We start from the raw sequence: 17,947 nt of genomic DNA on the forward strand, positions 1-17,947 counted from the left end.
CATCAAGGATCTCTTCGGCCTGAGCAGAGAACGCGATGGCCACTGCAAATGGATAATTGGAAACATGGCGGCTGGAGGAGCAGCTGGTGTGATATCCTCCATGCTTGTCTACTCGCTCGATTTTGCACGTACCAGGCTCGCAAACGACACCATACAATTGGAGAAGACCGGTGCTCGCCAGTACCAAGGTCTTACCGATGTATACAAGAAAACTCTGGCAACCGATGGTGTTTTTGGTTTGTACAGAGGCTTCAGCGCTTCCATAGTTGGCATCGTTCTATACCGCAGCCTCTACTTCGGCATCTATGATTCGGTGAAGCCGTTTGTTCTGGTGGGATCACTCCAGGTACGATTATCTTTCTCTCGAGCTTTACTTCTAAACCTCCGAAGTTTTGACACAGGGAAGCTTTGCTGCTAGTTTCGCTGTTGGATGGGTAGTGACAACTTTCTCCAGTCTCACTGTCTATCCCTTCGATACCGTGCGGCGCAGGATGATGATGACTTCGGGCGAAGCTGTGAAGTACCGTGGCGCAATCGATGCTTTCAGGCTTATTTGGAAGAACGAAGGTCCCCGGGCATTCTTCAGAGGCGCAGGAACTAATGTGCTTGTGGGAATGGCAGGAGCTGGTGTTCTTTCGGGCTATGATCAGCTGCAACTACATATCACTACGTGGTACCACGAAAACTTGTAATTTTCAATCTTGCTTTCTCAGAATCTGGACATGAACATCAATGGAAGAACAGGTTTGATATAAAGCCCGAGGCTTTCTTCAAGAAATTAGTCAAGAATAGGAGCAGGGATTTGGGAGAATTCGATCAAAGGAAGAATGAAAAGAGGAAGTTGGGGTGGATCTGACGATGATCAGGTCATCTACTGAGCACATTTAACAGGATTTGGAGACCTCTAGCAGTCATTTCTCGGACGTGGTTCACCGTCACCTTTGCTCCCACCAGCTTGGCCTGCTCCCCGAAGTGCGCCTTTCCGGTCACCGCCTGGCACGCCATGAGGAGCCCCTGCGTCGTCTGCACTGCGTACTTCCAGCAGTTGTTCTCCTGGGCGGCGTAGTTGGGGTCGTGGTCCTCGAGAATGGCGAGCACCTCCTCCAGATTCATGGGAGTGTCCTCGCAGTCGAATGCCGACACCTGCGCCTCTTCCAAAGCCCCCATCTCCTCCGGCTCGTCCTTGACGGCCCTGATGTTGATGCCGCAGTTCGCTCCGGATCCGCACTTCTCAGCCAGGAAGATGTGCCGCTTCCCCCGGATCTTCATCACGATGACAAGAAATTCGTGGTTGATGATGGACTTGGGGTTGATCCCTCGGCCGCCGCTGCCGCTGCTGCTGCTGCTGCTGGAAGAGGAAGAGGCGATCTCATTCGAGATCCCTGACTGGCAGTAGAGGATCCTGTGGAGGAAGGAGCGCGAGGACCGCCTGATCTTGCTGTATTTGCTGCGGTCCGACTTCACCAGGTTGCGGATCTTGCCCTGGAAGACAGTGTCCGGCGTCAGGATCGCCGCTGCTGAAGCTCGGAGGGAGTCCTTGGCCATGTCCTTGGCAACATCGCGGCTGCTCTCCGCAATGTAGCTCGACATCCACATGATTCTCACCAGAGCTCCACAGCCCCCTGTTTGTTGGATCTAGGGATTTTAGAATGTGTGCTTTAGCACCATGGCCGTGGGCGATGGCGACGAGGACGGCGTCAGCGTGCTTGCTGCTGCTGTTCCTGCTAGCCTGCGAACTCCACTCGAAGTTTAAAGGCTTTTTTTTTTCAAAAAGGTTAAGAACTTTATTCTAGGAGCAATATGTAATAATTGGTTTCATGAGTGATTGCTTTGTTTCAACAGCGATTTCTTGGGTGGAATTACGACAATTTGTGTTGGAATAACTAGCTATCTGGCTTAACATTTGGATCTAATGTTTTTTTTTTATTAAATCAATATTCCTTGGCTACGCGAGTGGAGCATACAAGATCTTTAGATCAAAGATACTCTCTATAGCGAGCGAGAATCGCAGTCCACAAGATTGTATGCAGCTCCCGGGCGTTATCAGGATGGGCATAAGCGGAGGCAAATCAGGAAATAAGGTTATGAGGTTTGATGGGCTATCTGTATCGTACTCTGGCATTGACCATATGTGATTATGAAGTTGTTCAATTACGTTTTGTCGAGGCGAGGAAGCCAAGCATTGCTGTTCGCCCGTTCCAGCGCTCCGCACCAACCCAATCATTGGCTGCTTGTCAAGTTCACGTTCGTTACTTGCTTGATCCACGAAAAGAACAATCAACAATGGCTTATCAGTCTTCCGTTGATCGTTTCTCCATCGAACGCCATCAATCTGATCCATCGCCAGTCTCTGGTCGCCTCTCGATCGACCTCTGGCCTTGGATAGAGCGATCCGGACGATGGCACAGCTCCAAACACGGAGTGCTTCTCCGACTCGTTCTCGGCCTGAGCTCCTCCTCGCGGGTGATCTCCTTCTTGGTGCTGTCGAGAACGCCGATGATGCCGCCATCGCCACCATCCGAGGGCGCTCTCAGTACTGCTAGATTTCGCAAACTGATGGAGCTCGTGGGCGATTGCGAAGAGGTGGAGCTTGTTGAGGAAGAAGAGAGAGCTGCCTAGCAAAAAATCATCTGTGCAGTGAATTTACAATGAGCTACTGTGTTTCTACGTTTGAGATGACTATGGCAAATGACAGACAGATATTTATACGGTGCGAGGATCATCGGCTCGTGTCCACTGTATCGCTTATCTTGTGCTGAAAATGGCCGAAGGTAAGAGAATGCCAGGTGTGATACTCTGCAACTTTCGTTTTATTTTGCAATCGAATTCGTACACGATTATGTCTTTTGTCTGAAACAATAAGCCAGATTGATCGTGTTAATGTAATGCCATTAGAAAGCTTGCCGGAAATCTTGATACTCTCGCAAGAGACTGGCAAATATGGAGGAAGGTTTGCTCGAGAGAACGCCCGGTGCATCAAACTCGACTATCTCTCCTGTATCACGAGAAAGAAGTTAAGGAAAGAGTTCCAAGAGAATAAAGCTTTGGATGCTTACCGTCTTGGAGAACCAAAACTCGTTCTGTGTTTTGCACGATGGTGGAGAGCCTGTGAGACACCGTGAGGACGGTGCTGCTTTGAAAATGCTCGCTTATTTTTTCTTGGATGATTCTCTCCGTGGCGCCATCAATCGTGGCAGTTGCTTCGTCTAGAACCACAATCTTTGTTCTCTTGAGCATGATCCTTGCTAGACAAAGTAGCTGCTTTTCACCCATGCTCCAATTCTCCCCACTTCCAGACACTACGAGTTACCAAGATAATCAGTGAAGGCTTAATGCAAGAAATACTAACCTTTGGAATCCAAACCTTCTCCTTTGGCCGTGATCGTTGCCACAAGCTCACACTTTCGAAGCACCTAGGAAAGAAGATAAAAACGAAATTTCGAAGTTCAAGGTTGTATACAAGTTTACCTCCCAGATTTCGTGATCCAAATACTGGCCGACTGGATCCAGGTTGTACCTGAAACTTCCTTCAAACAGCACTGGATCCTGCGGGATGATGCTCAGCCTGGATCTCAAGCTGTGCAAGTTGACGGTGGTAATGTCCAGCCCGTCAACCAAAATCCGACCCGACCTTGGCTCCACAATTCGAAAGAGTGCTTGAATCAGTGTCGATTTTCCACTACCTGTGCGGCCTACGACTCCAACTTTGCTTCCGCCCGAAAATCCGCAAGTGATCCCGCGGAGAACTAGAGGCGCCTCTGGTGTATATCTCACCTTCGGTTTGTTTTTTTAGAAAAAAAAAAAAGGCAAGAGATCGGACTCCGTACCTTGAGACCAATGAAGTCTATAGCTCCATTTTCTGGCCAGGTTTGAGGGGGCTGGGATTGATTTCTCGCCTCGCTACGTAAACCAGCGTACTGCATTACGCGTTCCACCGAAATAATTCTCTTCTCGGTGTCAATTCGACTCCACAGAGTCCATGTCAAAGTTGTAGTTAGCTTCAAGCCATACGTGACAGCAACACCTGCGGAGCCTGTGAAGCCAAAAGATTTTACTGAGCATAAACAAAGGAAAGAGAAAAAGAGCGAAGGATTCAAACTATAGACTTACTTGCACTGGTCGGAATGCTGGCCAGGAAGAGCATGAGGAAGACGAAACCCATGTCCGCAACCAAGCCAACTCTCAAGGCCAGGAATTCCATGGCGGAGAAGTTGTAAAACTGGGGACAGTTGTTGTCATCGATCAGCTGTAGCATCTTGTTGAGAAACGGCAGCTCTTGTTTGAAGGCTTTGATCGTGGAGAGACCGGTTAGTGTTTCTTCGAGGTGATGAACCACGGAAGCGCGTTGGAGCTCCACAAGTCTAGGCAGCTCGCGAATAGTTTTGATGTAAAACGACTGTTAGAAACCACACAAGCAATGAAAAAACATACAATAGTGACAATGTTACCTGTAGCTTATATCCCACGATAGTCAAGAAGATAAACACCCATAGAATCGGCCAAGCAACACTGCACGTCACAACGAGAATTACGAGCAGATCCATCGCAAACAACGCAAGCTCGGAGAATCTCTCCGGCACGTAAAGATCGATGGAGCTTTGATCTGTGGAAGCCTGTAAACCAAACTCTGCATGTAAGCTTAAAACACGTAAAAGAACCACATACATACTCGAGTTAAAATGCGCCCCACTGGAGTGAGATCGAAGAAGGACATGGTTGCCAGGAAAACGGAGCGATACAGCTTGAGGAAGAAGCACTGTCCAGTCTTGAGCCCCACGAAGGAGACGAGTAAAACCCGGCATAGAAGAGCCAGAGAGCTCCCGAGAGACAACACAAAGTAGACCATGACGAGCTGGGAGCTATCCAACTTTGGATTCATGTCGGCAATCCACCAAGTAGCAGCTGCGTCTGTCCCTTGCCGGATAGCCTCGAAAGCAAGTATGAGTGGAACCAAGGCTCCTCCGTATAGAGAAGTAATGTAAACCCAGTATATCTTCCCGCTAACGCTCCCTCTTTGTGTCTCCTCGGCCAGCTTTCCTTCTTGCTTGGACGAAACTATGCTTGTCTCTCCTTGATTCTGCTCGGTCGCTGCATAATTGTCAAAAGAGCTGTGTGGAAAGGCCTTGTCGACCAGATGATCAAGTATCTTTACTGTTCCCTCCTGTAGAACCTGTAGAAATTGGAGAACCAAAGATAAGAAAGCACGCGAAAGTCTGATAAGAGAAGAGGCCTACGATCGTTTTATCTGCTTGCTTGGCAGCCTCTTGAAAATGAGTTACCAGCAACACTGTCTTGTTTTGCAGCAGTCCGAGAATGCATTCCTATCAGGAAAATGTTTGTAATGTCCACAAAGAACACAAAAGAGTACCTTGAGTATCAAGTTGGAGGTTTTTACGTCCAGAGCGCTGAGGGGGTCGTCCAAGAGATAAATGTCCGCGTCTTTGTACACGGCCCTTGCAAGCTGAAGCCGTTGCTTCTGGCCTCCGCTCAGGTTTACTCCTCGATCTCCAATGTGAGTTCCGTCGCCGTGACTTAGCATCTCTAGATCTTTCTTCAGCTGGCATGCCGCAATGACCCTCTCGTACCTGGGCTTGTCCATGGCGCTGTCAAAGAGTATGTTCTCTTTGATGGTCGCGTTCTGGATCCACGCTGATTGGCAAGTGTAACTTGTGGTGCCTCTCACTCGCACCTACAGCAAAAACAGTTTTTTCTAAGAGAACAAAACTAGGAACTGAAGAAAACGTACCTCTCCCGAAAGCTTTGGAATCTGGCCGAGGATGGACGAGAGCAAGCTCGACTTCCCCGATCCAACTCCTCCAGAGACGACTACAAAGCTTCCCTCCACCACGTCCAAAGTGACGGCATCGAGTGTGGGGGTGGCGGCATTTCTATCCCAGCTAAACACCCCTCGACTTATCTCGATGGCGTTTCTTCCACCGCTCATGAGCTGCTTGGGTTGGAAAGTCACGTCCTCGCGTTGGTAAAACTCTGACAGCCGATCCAGCGACACCCAAACATCCACCACCGAAGAAGCAAACCCCGGGAGCTTGCTCTGGACGTTCTGGAGGAGCCGGAACACCGCGAGCGTGGAGAGAAGCTTTCCGGACGTCAAGCTATGGCGAGAGGAGGTGATGACGACGGACATTACTAGCGTCAAGACGGCCATCACCGTGGGCGTGACTCTAAACACGAACTTGGACAGCGCTCGCACAAAGAAACACCGCTGAAGCTCCTGGTACTCGCCAGCTCTAAGCTTCTCCACCTCCCGGAGAAAGCTAGTCTCCCACCCGTGGAGCTTGAGCGTTCTCATGCTCCTCAGCGCCTCGGACGTAGCTCTCAGTCGAGCGCCTTTGGCTTTCATGGCCCGCCCCTGGAAACTTGCCTGCTTCTTTCCCAGCGGGAAGCTACACGCTATGCAAACTCCCAGCGACACAAAGCTGGCCAGGGCCGCGACTCCCACGTCCCTGTAGAGCACCAGAATTCCGATGATAAACTGGAGCGGGAGCGTCCAGAAGTCATGGAGATGCCAGCAAAAGACCCCCACCTCGAGCACGTCCGACGACACCAAGGTGATGGATGGAGCCGCCGCCGCCCCCGTCTCCATCGCCTTCCAGAACACAAACGCCTTGAGCGACGACTGGACGTAGAGGTCCATCACCTGGATGCGAAAGTTGTGCTGCCGCTCCAGGAGATTGGTGGCGAGCTTGGCAGCCATGAAGGCGGCCGCGAGTGCGTATCCGCGGGCCGCCGGGGACCGGGACACGAAGTCGGTAATCAAGAGGGGTTGTCGAACGAGACGAGAAGCAGCAGCAGCGAGAGGCCGCCAGTCACTACCACTTGCTTCCAGTGCGCCAGGATCAACACCCAAGCTAGAGACAGCCCGCGACTGGAAGAGATCATCGCCGGGCCGCAGCGGCGGCGTCTTTGCCTCTGGAATGCGTCCAAGCTCGCCGACGCCAGATTCACTTTGCCGAGAGATGCGAGGTCGGAGTGCTCGAGCGGCTTTCGGTTCCCGGTGGCAAAGAGTGGATCCAGCCAACGAAAAGTAGTGGCGCTCCATGCCGAGGCCACGAAGAATGGTGATGCCGCCATGGCTAGCGCTGCTAGTTTTTTAAAACCAACCTTTCCACGCACAAAGAGTGTTCCCCCTCGCCCTCACAGGACAAAAATGGAGACCTAGTGTCTCCGTCAATGTAATATATTGCTAAGAGCGTATATAGAGAACACAGTTTGATGAGAGCGGTAACTATGGAAGAGAACACTTGGTCACTTTTAGTTTGTGAAGATGAGAGCGGACGATTCAACAAGGTGGCAGAACTCGCCTTCTCCTGGCTTGAGACCCAGCTGGTTGAGGATCGCATTGCCGGGCTTCATGTACTTGGTGATGGTGTGACACTCGAGCAAGTATTCGACTTCATCATCGTGGTGGGTGGCAATCGTAACAGAGAAAACGTGGGTACCTTGTACCATGTGGCAGTAGTGCAGCATGAAAGGATACGCCATCCTGTGACACGCGACGTGAGGCTTTGAAACCGGGACGATTTCTGCCAGCTTGCGAACTTGCACTTGCTTGTTGGCTAGCAGCTGATCCATGTGGGAAGTGCCTTTGGAGCCGCGAACCACCGGGGACGTGGTGTTCAGGGCTACCGAAACGAAGCTAGAGAGCTCTCTCAAGCTCGGCGTGCATCTCTTGGTCTCGATGGAAGATGGAGCATGCGCGCACGCAGAGAGCGTCGACACCATGAAGAGCTTCATGACGGGGGCGTTGACAATGTGGAGAGTGGCCATGGTGACCGGAAGCTCCTGCGGGTCCAATGAGATCTTCGCGGCGAGGGGATGAGCGAGGAATCGCGTGGCTGGGGCATTGTAGAAGGCTGGGAACGTGAAAAGAGACCCCGGCGTGAATTCACTGAGATGGAAGAAGCGGCGAGTGTTGACAACCTGAATCGATCGAACAGGGTCGCAGACCAGGGCGCCATCGAGCTCGGCATCGAGGAGTCTTCGGCGGTAAGGCTTGTTGGAACAGGGTGAAAGGCCAGTGTCGTTGCACCGAATGCCAGCAGCACTGCAGAAGCCGCTGCTACCAAGATCCAGCGAAACTGGAGAAGCGATGAAGTTTTCGAAAATGGATCTTTGCCATTGAACCATTCGTTTGAGTGAGTGAGTCCTGCAGCGCACACAAAAAAGATGCCAAAGACAGAGAAAAGGATGAGAACAGTAAGATTAGCCATGGTGTGGGTGAGTGTTGGATTGATAATGGTTTTTATAGTTGAAATCACCTCATCTTCTGTTTATGCATCTTGACTGTGTGACTGCTTGTGGGACCACTCAATGTACTGGCTGCCAGCTATGGTAAGCCAAGTCTTTCATAAGTACTACTAACGACCTCGTTTATGCGATGACACGGAGAGCTTTCATTGTCGAGGCGGTTGGGTTTCTTTTTCTCCCTTTGCCAGTCAATCTTTAGTTTTCTGCTTTTTCTTTCCTTCTCGGATGTAGATTGTCAAGAACGCATAACTCCCGCCTGCTCAACATGGAGAACCTGGTCGTAGCCCGTTCAACAGTCTAAGTTCCTCCATTGCCTTCTAGCTTTAAGACAATGACTGATCCTATAGCTCTTCCTGTGTACAAGCTCAAAGAAGCTGCAGGCAGTTAAATTGTAAAACCACCTGGTGCTTGAAGCTATGTAAGTTCAAGCATCTCACCATCTCTTGCCATCTCTTGGCACACCATCCTTATTGGATCGCACCATCATGTCATCTCTGCAGCACTACTTCCACAACAACACCTTGGCAAAACAGCTTGCAACTACTCTCCACCAAGCTCCTAGTGAGCTGCAATTAATTATCAGCCATGGTCGTGCTGTGGTGGTGCCAGAGAAACTTATCACTTAGCTTAGAAACCATCAGGAAGCTTTATAATATGGTCCTGTGCCTAAACATCACCATGTGCTGTAGTGACTCCAAAGATGTCTATATATCTTGAACAAACAGGCTATGACTTTGAAAAATACTTGATAGCTTGTAGTGCCAAGTTGAATCTGTCAACCTGGTTGAAGCTGTCATTCAATAAACAAATCTAATCCAATCAACAGTGATAAAAATCACTTTTTGGATATACCAGAAAAGTGATGTTGTCCCTGTTGACAAAGCTTAGGCTCAGATTTTAAAAGAAATCTCATGTGGCTTGCTCAAGCCCCTCTTCCATAGCAAATATCTCCTCCTGTCTCGTACCAATCACTGTGTTGCATACAATCCTTTTGTATCTCAGAACAATTGACAGAAAACATTCAACTAGCATTTTTACATTGGTGTTCTAGAAAATGTCTGTGTTGCAATCCTTTATCAGCTTCCATGAATGCCAGGAACAAAAAAAGAGAGAGAAGAGACAAAAAAAATCAAGAGAGAAATTTGATTTTGTAGATCGCCAAGCATTCCTTAATGGGGAAAAGGAATACATGTGCCTTCCTCATCAACTTGTGAACTTTTTTCTTGACCAATGGCTCATTGAGTTGACTTTGAGCTTGCTTCAATTGTGGATAATAATGTCTGATGAAATGCCTTTCAGCTCCAAGTAATCTCATGTAAAAACATCTATGAACTCACGAAGGAAATCTTTTAGTGCTTTCCCCTCATTGTCAATTCCTTCCCGCCAAACAATAGTTTTTGCTCACTGCATTTAATAGGCAAATCCAAAAGAATTGTTGCCAATTCAGCCAACAAAGACTTGCATCTTCAATTTGATCAAGTTCATTATTGTGTTGCAATCCGTGGGATGGATTGTCTTAGTCTTCTACAACCCTTGCTTCATTGGCATATCATTGACACCATTTTATGTGTAAGGAATTCCATGATGACAATTGAGCCAAGAGGTGATGGTAGTTTCTTATGAAAAACTTGCAATCCAAGATGTTGAAGCTGGAGCTTCCCAATTAGTTGCTTGCAAAGAAGCAAAGAATCCAAGTGCATGTAAAGATGCTTGACACCTAACATCAAGTTTACTCAACTCCCAACAAATCAGCTCTATACTTGCACTCATTAGCAAAAGTTTTTGTGATTGTTTGCAAGAATGAGTAAGCTTGCCATTATTGGACTTTTTCCCAACATTTTACATCACAAAATAAGGAACGAGGACTAGAAAGTGCATTTGTTTTCTTTGTCTTTGCAGTGATCCTAGTAATCTTTCCAAACACATGCAAATTGAGTGCATCCTTGTTGAATGAAGGTAACTTAGAAGGTTGATCTTGAGAAGTTAGAGCATATATAACATCATCAGAAAGAGGGAATTCCTCTAGATGGTAGTAGAACTTGAATGTGTGATTACAACAATACTGAGAATCCCTTTGAAATGTGCCACACTAAATAACTAGCTCTCAAGTGGATCACGAAATCTTTTTTTAACCTTGTTTAACTCATCTTTTTTTCTTTCTCGTGATACAGGGGAGATAGTCGTGTTTGATGCGCCAGACGGCCTCTCAAGTCTTTCTAACGGCATTACATTAACACGCTTATTGTGGAGACAAGAGAGCATCCCCGTGTACGAATTCGATTGGAAAACGAAACGAAAGTCCCAAAGTATCACACCTTGCATTCTCTAGAGAAGTTTCACCTTCGGCCATTTTCACCGCACAAGATGTGCCACACATACTGGACACGAGCCAGGGTCTAAATTTTGCCACGTACGGTCCCCATACCGTATAAATATCTGTGTGCCCTTTAGAAAGAATATTCTAGAATTGGAAAAAAAGCTTAAAGAAAGGAAATTCATTGCACAGTTGAATTTTTTGCTAGCTAGCTCCCAGCTCAAAACAATGGCACTCGTCACAGGCAGCGGTATCGCAGCTCTCTCTTCTTCCTCGCTCATCTCCAACAAGATCCATGTCCAATCGCAATCGCCCACAAGCTCCATCGGGACAAGAAATCTAGTAGTAGTAAGAGCGTCCTCGAACAAATCAAGGGATGGTGGCGATGGCGGCATCAGTGGCGTTCTCGACGGCACCAAGAAGGAGATAACCCGCGAGGAGGTGCTCAAGAACCAGGCCGAGAACGAGTCGGAGAAGCGCTCCGTGTTTGGAGCCGTCCCATCGTCCGGATCCTTCTATCCCAGGCCAGAGGTCGAGAGGCGACCAGAGACTGGCGATCGATCGTTCCCCAGCTTGATGGCGTTCGATGGAGCCGGCCCGGAAACGATCAACGGAAGACTGGTAAGCGATTGGTGATTTTTCTTCGCGTTTTTTTCTAGATCAACCCAAGTAACTAACGTGAACTTGTCAAACAGGCAATGGTAGGATTGGTGTGGGCATTCGCAGTGGAGCGAATGACGGGACAAACGGTGGCGGAGCAGCTCTACTCGCCGGGGAGCACTGGTCTTTTCCATTTTCTGGCGGTGGCACAGCTATTCGCGTACGCGTCGCTGGTGCCCATGTTTAAGGGCGAGAGCCCGGACAGCAGATCGTTTGGGCCATTTAGAGCCATGGCGGAGCGCTGGAATGGGCGAACCGCGATGCTTGGCTTCCTCGCCTTGGTGATCACCGAGTTTTTCACCAAGACTCCAGTGTTTCACATGATGTAAATTCAATGGTTCCTAGTTTAACTGTTCTAGATTTTCACTTCACTACATTGAAGCTATCGTGTTTCTTTACCGTGAGAACGATGTGAGGACTTATGTCACCCAATCCCTCTTTCATTTGAGACACAGTTTGACATTTCTATTTACTCGGCTTGTGGCTCCTCAAAATTAAGGTGACCTCGTGGCAATCATCCTGAGAATAACCAGTGGAGTTGTGATGGCATGGTGTTGATCCAAGTTTAAGCTAGCTAATTAAAATTTTAGATAAATATAAATATAAACATATAAAATACTATTATTACTTGAGCATCCAATAAAGGAAAAAAATTAATATCCATTGATTCTTACCCATTTATTTCAAAAAGTATCGTTAAGAAAAGAATGAACATTCATTAGTAGACTCTATTAAATGGAGTGGGGGAAGATTTTCTTTTGCTTATATGTGATCGAACTATTATTGTAATAGCCTAGTGATTGCTTTTCATAATGAGCTTGGTTTTTTCATTTTATTTCCATTTTTTTTGTAAAGTGAAAAATATAGAAAGTAAAAATATTATCATTCCCTACTTTTAAAAAATATGTCATTATTAATGGAGATGTTAATGAAAGTACTTGCCAAGATATTTTCATGTCTTTAATTCGTTTAGCTTCGTAAGTTGTTTTTATAAATTTATAATGCTCGCTAGGGGAAACCTTTAGAGTATTTACTAATTGGTAAAAAGGAAAAAACTAATTGTATTAACTCCTTTACATATATATATATATATATATATATATATATATATATATATATATATATAAAGTTTTATAATAAATAGAAAAAAATGCAACTTATAAATAATTCACACAAATCAAGACAATGATTCTTTAAAATTCTTATAATCCCTTGGGCTTGGTTCAGCTGTTTATATAATCAATAAATTTGAGGAGTCTAATTTATAGTTCCTGCATTCGCAAATTAATATAAAAGAACCAAAAAACATCGAATGAAAATTGAATTCAAACGTACATGTAAATTATTTCCAGCCCCCTTATGACTCGTGAATAAGATTAATAAACATGTTAAAGACCTCCTGCTCAATCAACACATAAATTCAGAGCTAAAATCCACAAGGAATTTGGAAGAGTACTTAAATCTGTATAAGCATCGTCATCATCAGGGAGTGTCGATTCCAAAGCACGAAGGCTGCCATGCCACGGGAAAGTAAGCCCCGACACTGTCAAAACAGTAAAAAACAAAACTAAGGGGCATGATTCTATAAAAAGAATGACAAAATCTTACTTGTCTTGAGCGTGATCTTGCTGATGTCGATGACACAAAACGAGCGGGGCCCAAACATCTGTGTGACTCTCCGCTCCCCGATAACCAGCAAATGCTGGGGTTTGCCAGTATGAAATCGTCCAGTTAGAGCGTCCAGAATGTCCAAGACACTGAGTGCGTAAACCCCTGCAAAGCAATTCTCGTCAATTATCGTAAAGAACGAAAATCTGAAGTGCAGTTTACGATATGGTTCATAAAGCGACACTCGCTCAATCAGTGATGGATAAATCGGCGCCTGGAGCTCAACACAAGTCCCGGAGGGAAGAGCGCCATAAAACCGTAAAGAGCATGGAGGGCTTTCATCATCGTTGAGCAGCAGCCGAGCACCAAGGAACCAAGGAGCTTCTTGTTTTCCTCGCTCAGGCACAATGTCGCGATGTACTTCCCGCTCATAGATCGCTGGAACTTCAAACCAAAGGATGATGCAAACAAAAACACAAACACCTTACAGTTAGTAGTACTGTAATCTCCTTGAAAGTTGACGCAGACTAGCTTGATAAGCAGTGGGGTGATTGGAAGCTGCGGATTAACTGTGTTGAGTTTGAGCACCGCCAACTCAAACAGTAATGGATAACTCGGCACCTGGAGCTCCACACAAGTCCACGGGGAAAGATCACCAGAAGAGAGAACGAGCACCACTTGCCAGCTCTGGCTACGCAACCTATGGAAGCCAAGTGTTAAGTGTGGAACCAGGAAAAGATAGACTTACATTTAGTGGAAAAGAGTATGCCGGACTCGGAACCACTGAGCCAAGGAGTATGGAGAGTATTCTTACGCTAGAGTTGCAGGACTTCGATCCACATCCGGGAATAAAGCCGAGCTCTGGAGCGTGAAGATTGCACTGCCCCATGATCCCTTGATGATCACCAATTGACGCTGCAGAGGCATAAAGTCTTAGCCGTAGAGTTGTGAGCCCGATATATCTTGATTGAGGTCGAGGAATGTACACTTGGCTTCTCTTGTGTGCTTTACCAGCGTACGCGAGAAAGCTTACCTCATTGGACCTGTTGAGCACACCATCGTCATGACTCTGCTGCTGAAGCAAGATCATGAGCAAACACTGTATAGCTGGGTAGCTGGCCATAACCAAGACAAGCCATGGCCATGCGTGACTCCTGGATTGAGCTTGCGATAAGGAGCTCAGAGACAACCTCCAAGCGCTTGGAAACCTGGTTTCCAGCCATGGAAAATGCTTACTTGTCTTGATGATGTGGATGCAGCAAAACGAGCACTCCCTGCTGGGCTGCGTGAAAGCTGTGAGTGTGGATTGTCGTCGCTGCGCGAAAACTCGTCATCCCTTTGGCGCGCTTCCAGAACTTGAAAACGAGCAGCGAGAGCAACAATTTTTACTTCAGTTTCTGGAAGAGGCATTCCAACTGTTCCGAGAACCTGAGAGCAAGAAAACCTAATCATGTTGGAGTCTCTGTGTGAGCAGCTCGAATAGAACTTACATTGTCGGAAAAAGCTCGAGTTGACACTACGGGAGAGGACTCTGTCAAACCATAACCATTCACAACAGGAGGACGCGGCTCCGTCCTTTTGGGAGCTGTTAGTGCTGTGCGTTGTGGTGCTGCGCATGCTCTCGTTCTAACTTCTTGGGGATCCCGAAAGCAGGAAAACGTTGACTAATGGAAACAAAGGAATAGTGATGGTTCGTGGTCCATTGCTTTCGAGTTTCACTCTTGCATCACATCTCGCTCAGTTTTGTTGTCGCGTAGAATCCCGATGCAACAAAAAGCCATAGACGGTGATGGCTGGCTTGACACGGGTGATCTTGGCTGGGTCGCCCCAGTGTGGAAAACTGGCGCTGCTAGAAAATGTGGAGGAATGTTAGTCTTGGAGGGGCGTGCAAAAGAAACTAGTGTTCTCTCAACAGGTTATGGTGTAAGCGTTTGCTTTTCTCAAGTATTCATGAGAATCATTTTTCAGGTGAGAATGTGGAGCCAACAGAGATTGAAGAGGCAGCAGTCTTATTGATCAAATCATGGTTGTCGGTCAGGTACTTTGTATTCTTTGGTTTTGTTTTGTGAGATTCATCTAACGTACTTTTGCTGTCTGTACAGGACCAAAGGCAACCAAGCTTCGCAGGGACGCCATTTTAATGCGCTACCGGAACCAAATCGATTACCTATTCAATAATACATTATAAATATGTGTACAAGAATGACTCATCATGCTTAAACCGTAATAACAATTTACTATGTGAAACAGCCATTTTTCACTTCAATGGAAAGCTACATACCTCACACACAAGGCTAAAATCTTACGTGGCAAAAACAATGTGATAAAATGGCCTCTATATCATCGAGCACGGTTACGATATGTGATTATGCCAGGAAAGGGCAATTGCTGGACGCGAAACATGGTTTCAAAAGAATGCCTCAGCTAGATACTGCATGCTGTAATGCAATTCTTGCGGCTTGTTCACGATACCGATTGCTAGATTTAGCCCATCAAACCTTTGAGAGCATACCTCAGCAGAATCTCATTTCATGGTCCACCATTATCTCTGCTTATGCCCAAGCTGGGCATCTTGATAGCGCCTGAGAACTGCTTCATCTTATGCCTTTGCACAATCTTGTTCCGTGGACTGCAATGCTCGCAGGGTACGCTCGAGCCGTCTCGCTCTCTCTAGCAGAGAATATCTTTGATCTGATTCCCGAAAGAGATCTTGCATGCTTCAATACTTTGCTTGCGGCGTACGCCACGATCCGGCTCGCAAACCAGGCCGAGAGATTCAGCTATGGCCATGCCAAATGATGCCCAAAAGGTTTGGGAGAACATGCCCCAGAGGAATTAGTTTCTTGGAACACAATGCTGGGTCTCTACTTAGACTGCGGCAAATTAGATGCTGCCAAGCTCGTGTTTGAGGACATGCCGGAGGGGAATCTAGCCTCGTGGACTTCCATGGTCAGAGCATATGCCGACGCCGGATACCCAGAATATGCCCAAAGTATCTTTCTACACGACCTCGTTTACTTGGCTGCGTATAGTAACAATGGTCACGTAGATTAGGCAAAGAAAATATTTAACCGGATGCCATGGAGAGATATAGTGTCGTGGACAACCATAGTTGCCGCAGCTGCTCAGTATGGGTATTTGGAAGAATCCTTACGATTGCCGTACTGCATGCCGTATTGGAACACTTTGGCGTGCAATTCCGTGCTAGCAGCCTTGGCGAAAGCTAATAGAATGCAGAAATTAAATGATCGATTATATTTTTGAAAAAGATATTGTAACGTGGAACAAAGTTTTTGACTGCATATGCCACGAATGGGGATTTTGAGCGAGTCATGGACCTTTTCAATTCTGCGTTCGAGAAAAATATGGTATCCTGGAATACTGTGGTATCGTGTCTTGCTTGCAGGGGCCAATTGGAGGAAGCGAGAATCTATTTTGAAACTATGCCGGAGCAAAACACTGTATCATTATGCGCATTAATTTCTGCATACGCCCGAATGGGGCACCTAGACGAGGCAAGACAATTTTCCAGAGCTGCACATATTGAGAGCACTGAAATAAAAACAGCAATGGTCAGCGCGTTTGCGGAAAATGGATGTGTATTAGAAGCCAAATATCTGTTTGAAAGTGGTACAAATCATGATTTGGTGTCGTGGACTGCTTTTATGACCGCATTTGCCCTTAATGGGCATTTTTGTCGTTGCGGGTCCTTGTTCTTGCGTATGCCCGAAAGGGACGTGGTTGCATGGACCACACTGCTTGCAGCTTACGCACACAACGGCAGGTCCGACGAGGCACTATACGTTTTCCACTCCATGAACGCCATGGACGTGTCCGTGGATGGATGCTTTGGCTGTGCGCTCGTGGCATGCAGCCACGTTGGCAGCGTCTACGCGGCAAGATCTTGCTTCGTGTCGATAGAGATGGACTTCCATGTACAGCCCGTGAAGCTCCACTTTCGGTGCATGATCGATGTCTTGGGGAGAGCCGGGTATTTGCATTCTGCCCAGGAGCTGCTCAAAACCATGCCCTTCGAGCCCGAGACTGTGGACTGGAAGTGCCTCTTGGGGGCATGTAGGAGCTACAGATCCTCCGTTGAGTTTGGGAATTTCGTTGCCAAGAATGTCATTGACAAGGATCCGAGAGGAGCTACTGGTTATGTCCTTGCAGCCAACATGATGGTCTCCTAGTTCTAAGCAAGATCTCAAACTTCGACCATTTCGTCGTGATTGTTCATGGCTATCGATTCTCGGCAGCACGAAACTCTACGCCAGCGTAACAAAGTCTACGGCATTAGCACGCCATTCACTCTTTCTTTAAGCTCTTTGTCGCGTGTGGCAACCAGTGTCTGGATCCCGGGGAGCGTCCAGTGCAGCACCCGGTTGCCAAAAAACATCCGGAGGAGACCCGAAACAAGAAGCTTGTCATTGGCGCTTACCTTGCGCGCCACCGGGAAGCTCAGAATGCTGCTCTCGTAGACCGTGCTGTCACAAACAATCGCTCCTACGAGCAGCAGTCTTCTCTTCTCAGTCACAGGCGAGAAGCTGCGTTCGATATCCTCGTTGTGCACAATCTTGTCGAAAACGATCCTGGCGTTGAGTGCCCTGGCCGCCTCCTCGGTTTGCAGCCTCACTCGTTCCTCCAGCTCCACCAACAAGCTCTTCTTGTCTGGATAGCGCTGGAAGCTCTCCGAGAGGAGCTTGGCACTACCGCTTTTGATCGTCCCTTTGGATTCAAGCTGACGTCTGAATTCCTTGCTCGAGATCTTGTTTCCGGGCTTGCCAGGCTTGACCATCACGTAGCCGAGAGGATGGATCTCTGCACAGCCCCACCAGCCATCGCCGAGCACCAGGCAGTGGAGCCTGTTTGCCGACGAGTTCCTGATCGCTGCCCCCATGCCCGCCTGGCTCAGTGCCTGGTACATGCTGTCCGGCCACTTGGGTTCGTCCCTCCCGCCTTGCACCACCACAAGAACAGCGCTGGGAAGACTCTTGTCTAGCTTGAAATCGTGAGTGTGGCATTTGATCACGTCGTTAAGCTCCTGCTCGCAGCGAGCGGAGGTGGCTTTGGCTTTGTACTTCCGTGGTTCTCCGTCGA

The 17,947-nt window shown here is 47.5% G+C and overlaps 6 protein-coding genes across 6 annotated transcripts; 4 read left to right on the plus strand and 2 right to left on the minus strand.

Moving 5' to 3' along the window:
- Nucleotides 1-7: 7 nt before the first annotated feature.
- On the plus strand, nt 8-756 carry LOC112349091 (ADP,ATP carrier protein 3-like). Its single transcript, XM_024682843.1, has 3 exons — nt 8-346; nt 402-567; nt 622-756. The coding sequence occupies exons 1-3, from the start codon at nt 65-67 to the stop codon at nt 690-692; spliced, it is 519 nt and encodes a 172-aa protein (XP_024538611.1). The 5' UTR covers nt 8-64; the 3' UTR covers nt 693-756.
- A 4,382-nt stretch (nt 757-5,138) lies between these two features.
- Nucleotides 5,139-7,060, minus strand: LOC9657919 (ABC transporter C family MRP4). The gene is made up of 3 exons (XM_024680798.1): nt 5,747-7,060; nt 5,369-5,689; nt 5,139-5,321 (listed from the first exon to the last, which is right to left on the minus strand). Exons 1-3 carry the CDS (start codon nt 7,058-7,060, stop codon nt 5,139-5,141), a joined length of 1,818 nt encoding a protein of 605 aa, XP_024536566.1.
- A 212-nt stretch (nt 7,061-7,272) lies between these two features.
- On the minus strand, nt 7,273-8,299 carry LOC9630690 (BURP domain-containing protein 5). The gene is made up of 2 exons (XM_002962072.2): nt 8,280-8,299; nt 7,273-8,167 (listed from the first exon to the last, which is right to left on the minus strand). Exons 1-2 carry the CDS (start codon nt 8,297-8,299, stop codon nt 7,273-7,275), a joined length of 915 nt encoding a protein of 304 aa, XP_002962118.2.
- A 2,454-nt stretch (nt 8,300-10,753) lies between these two features.
- Nucleotides 10,754-11,600, plus strand: LOC112349074 (early light-induced protein, chloroplastic-like). Its single transcript, XM_024682772.1, has 2 exons — nt 10,754-11,203; nt 11,278-11,600. The coding sequence occupies exons 1-2, from the start codon at nt 10,811-10,813 to the stop codon at nt 11,569-11,571; spliced, it is 687 nt and encodes a 228-aa protein (XP_024538540.1). The 5' UTR covers nt 10,754-10,810; the 3' UTR covers nt 11,572-11,600.
- A 2,975-nt stretch (nt 11,601-14,575) lies between these two features.
- On the plus strand, nt 14,576-15,116 carry LOC112349094 (probable acyl-activating enzyme 16, chloroplastic). The gene is made up of 3 exons (XM_024682852.1): nt 14,576-14,765; nt 14,819-14,888; nt 14,953-15,116. The coding sequence occupies exons 1-3, from the start codon at nt 14,615-14,617 to the stop codon at nt 15,026-15,028; spliced, it is 297 nt and encodes a 98-aa protein (XP_024538620.1). The 5' UTR covers nt 14,576-14,614; the 3' UTR covers nt 15,029-15,116.
- Nucleotides 15,117-15,925: 809 nt separating this feature from the next.
- LOC112348413 (pentatricopeptide repeat-containing protein At1g09410, mitochondrial-like) lies at nt 15,926-17,040 on the plus strand. Its single transcript, XM_024680818.1, has 2 exons — nt 15,926-16,023; nt 16,257-17,040. The coding sequence occupies exons 1-2, from the start codon at nt 15,926-15,928 to the stop codon at nt 17,038-17,040; spliced, it is 882 nt and encodes a 293-aa protein (XP_024536586.1).
- The last annotated feature ends 907 nt before the right edge of the window (nt 17,041-17,947 follow it).

The sequence above is a fragment of the Selaginella moellendorffii genome, unplaced genomic scaffold, assembly GCF_000143415.4.
Source record: "Selaginella moellendorffii unplaced genomic scaffold, v1.0 SELMOscaffold_1, whole genome shotgun sequence".
NCBI classification, from domain to species: domain Eukaryota; kingdom Viridiplantae; phylum Streptophyta; class Lycopodiopsida; order Selaginellales; family Selaginellaceae; genus Selaginella; species Selaginella moellendorffii.

Bases quoted from the DNA above. Each gene is read 5' to 3' on its own strand.
- LOC112349074 (XM_024682772.1), top strand. From the start codon at position 10,811: ATGGCACTCGTCACAGGCAGCGGTATCGCAGCTCTCTCTTCTTCCTCG. The intron at 11,204-11,277 runs GTAAGCGATTGG...CTTGTCAAACAG, and splicing joins AAACGATCAACGGAAGACTG to GCAATGGTAGGATTGGTGTG.
- LOC112349091 (XM_024682843.1), top strand. From the start codon at position 65: ATGGCGGCTGGAGGAGCAGCTGGTGTGATATCCTCCATGCTTGTCTAC. The intron at 347-401 runs GTACGATTATCT...GTTTTGACACAG, and splicing joins TTCTGGTGGGATCACTCCAG to GGAAGCTTTGCTGCTAGTTT. The intron at 568-621 runs GTCCCCGGGCAT...TGGGAATGGCAG, and splicing joins GCTTATTTGGAAGAACGAAG to GAGCTGGTGTTCTTTCGGGC.
- LOC112348413 (XM_024680818.1), top strand. From the start codon at position 15,926: ATGCCATGGAGAGATATAGTGTCGTGGACAACCATAGTTGCCGCAGCT. The intron at 16,024-16,256 runs GTATTGGAACAC...TCTTGCTTGCAG, and splicing joins CGATTGCCGTACTGCATGCC to GGGCCAATTGGAGGAAGCGA.
- LOC112349094 (XM_024682852.1), top strand. From the start codon at position 14,615: ATGCAACAAAAAGCCATAGACGGTGATGGCTGGCTTGACACGGGTGAT. The intron at 14,766-14,818 runs GTTATGGTGTAA...ATCATTTTTCAG, and splicing joins AACTAGTGTTCTCTCAACAG to GTGAGAATGTGGAGCCAACA. The intron at 14,889-14,952 runs GTACTTTGTATT...CTGTCTGTACAG, and splicing joins AAATCATGGTTGTCGGTCAG to GACCAAAGGCAACCAAGCTT.
- LOC9657919 (XM_024680798.1), bottom strand. From the start codon at position 7,060: ATGGAGCGCCACTACTTTTCGTTGGCTGGATCCACTCTTTGCCACCGG. The intron at 5,690-5,746 runs GTACGTTTTCTT...TTTTTGCTGTAG, and splicing joins TTCCAAAGCTTTCGGGAGAG to GTGCGAGTGAGAGGCACCAC. The intron at 5,322-5,368 runs GTACTCTTTTGT...TTTTCCTGATAG, and splicing joins CCTCCAACTTGATACTCAAG to GAATGCATTCTCGGACTGCT.
- LOC9630690 (XM_002962072.2), bottom strand. From the start codon at position 8,299: ATGCATAAACAGAAGATGAG. The intron at 8,168-8,279 runs GTGATTTCAACT...TGTGCGCTGCAG, and splicing joins ATGCATAAACAGAAGATGAG to GACTCACTCACTCAAACGAA.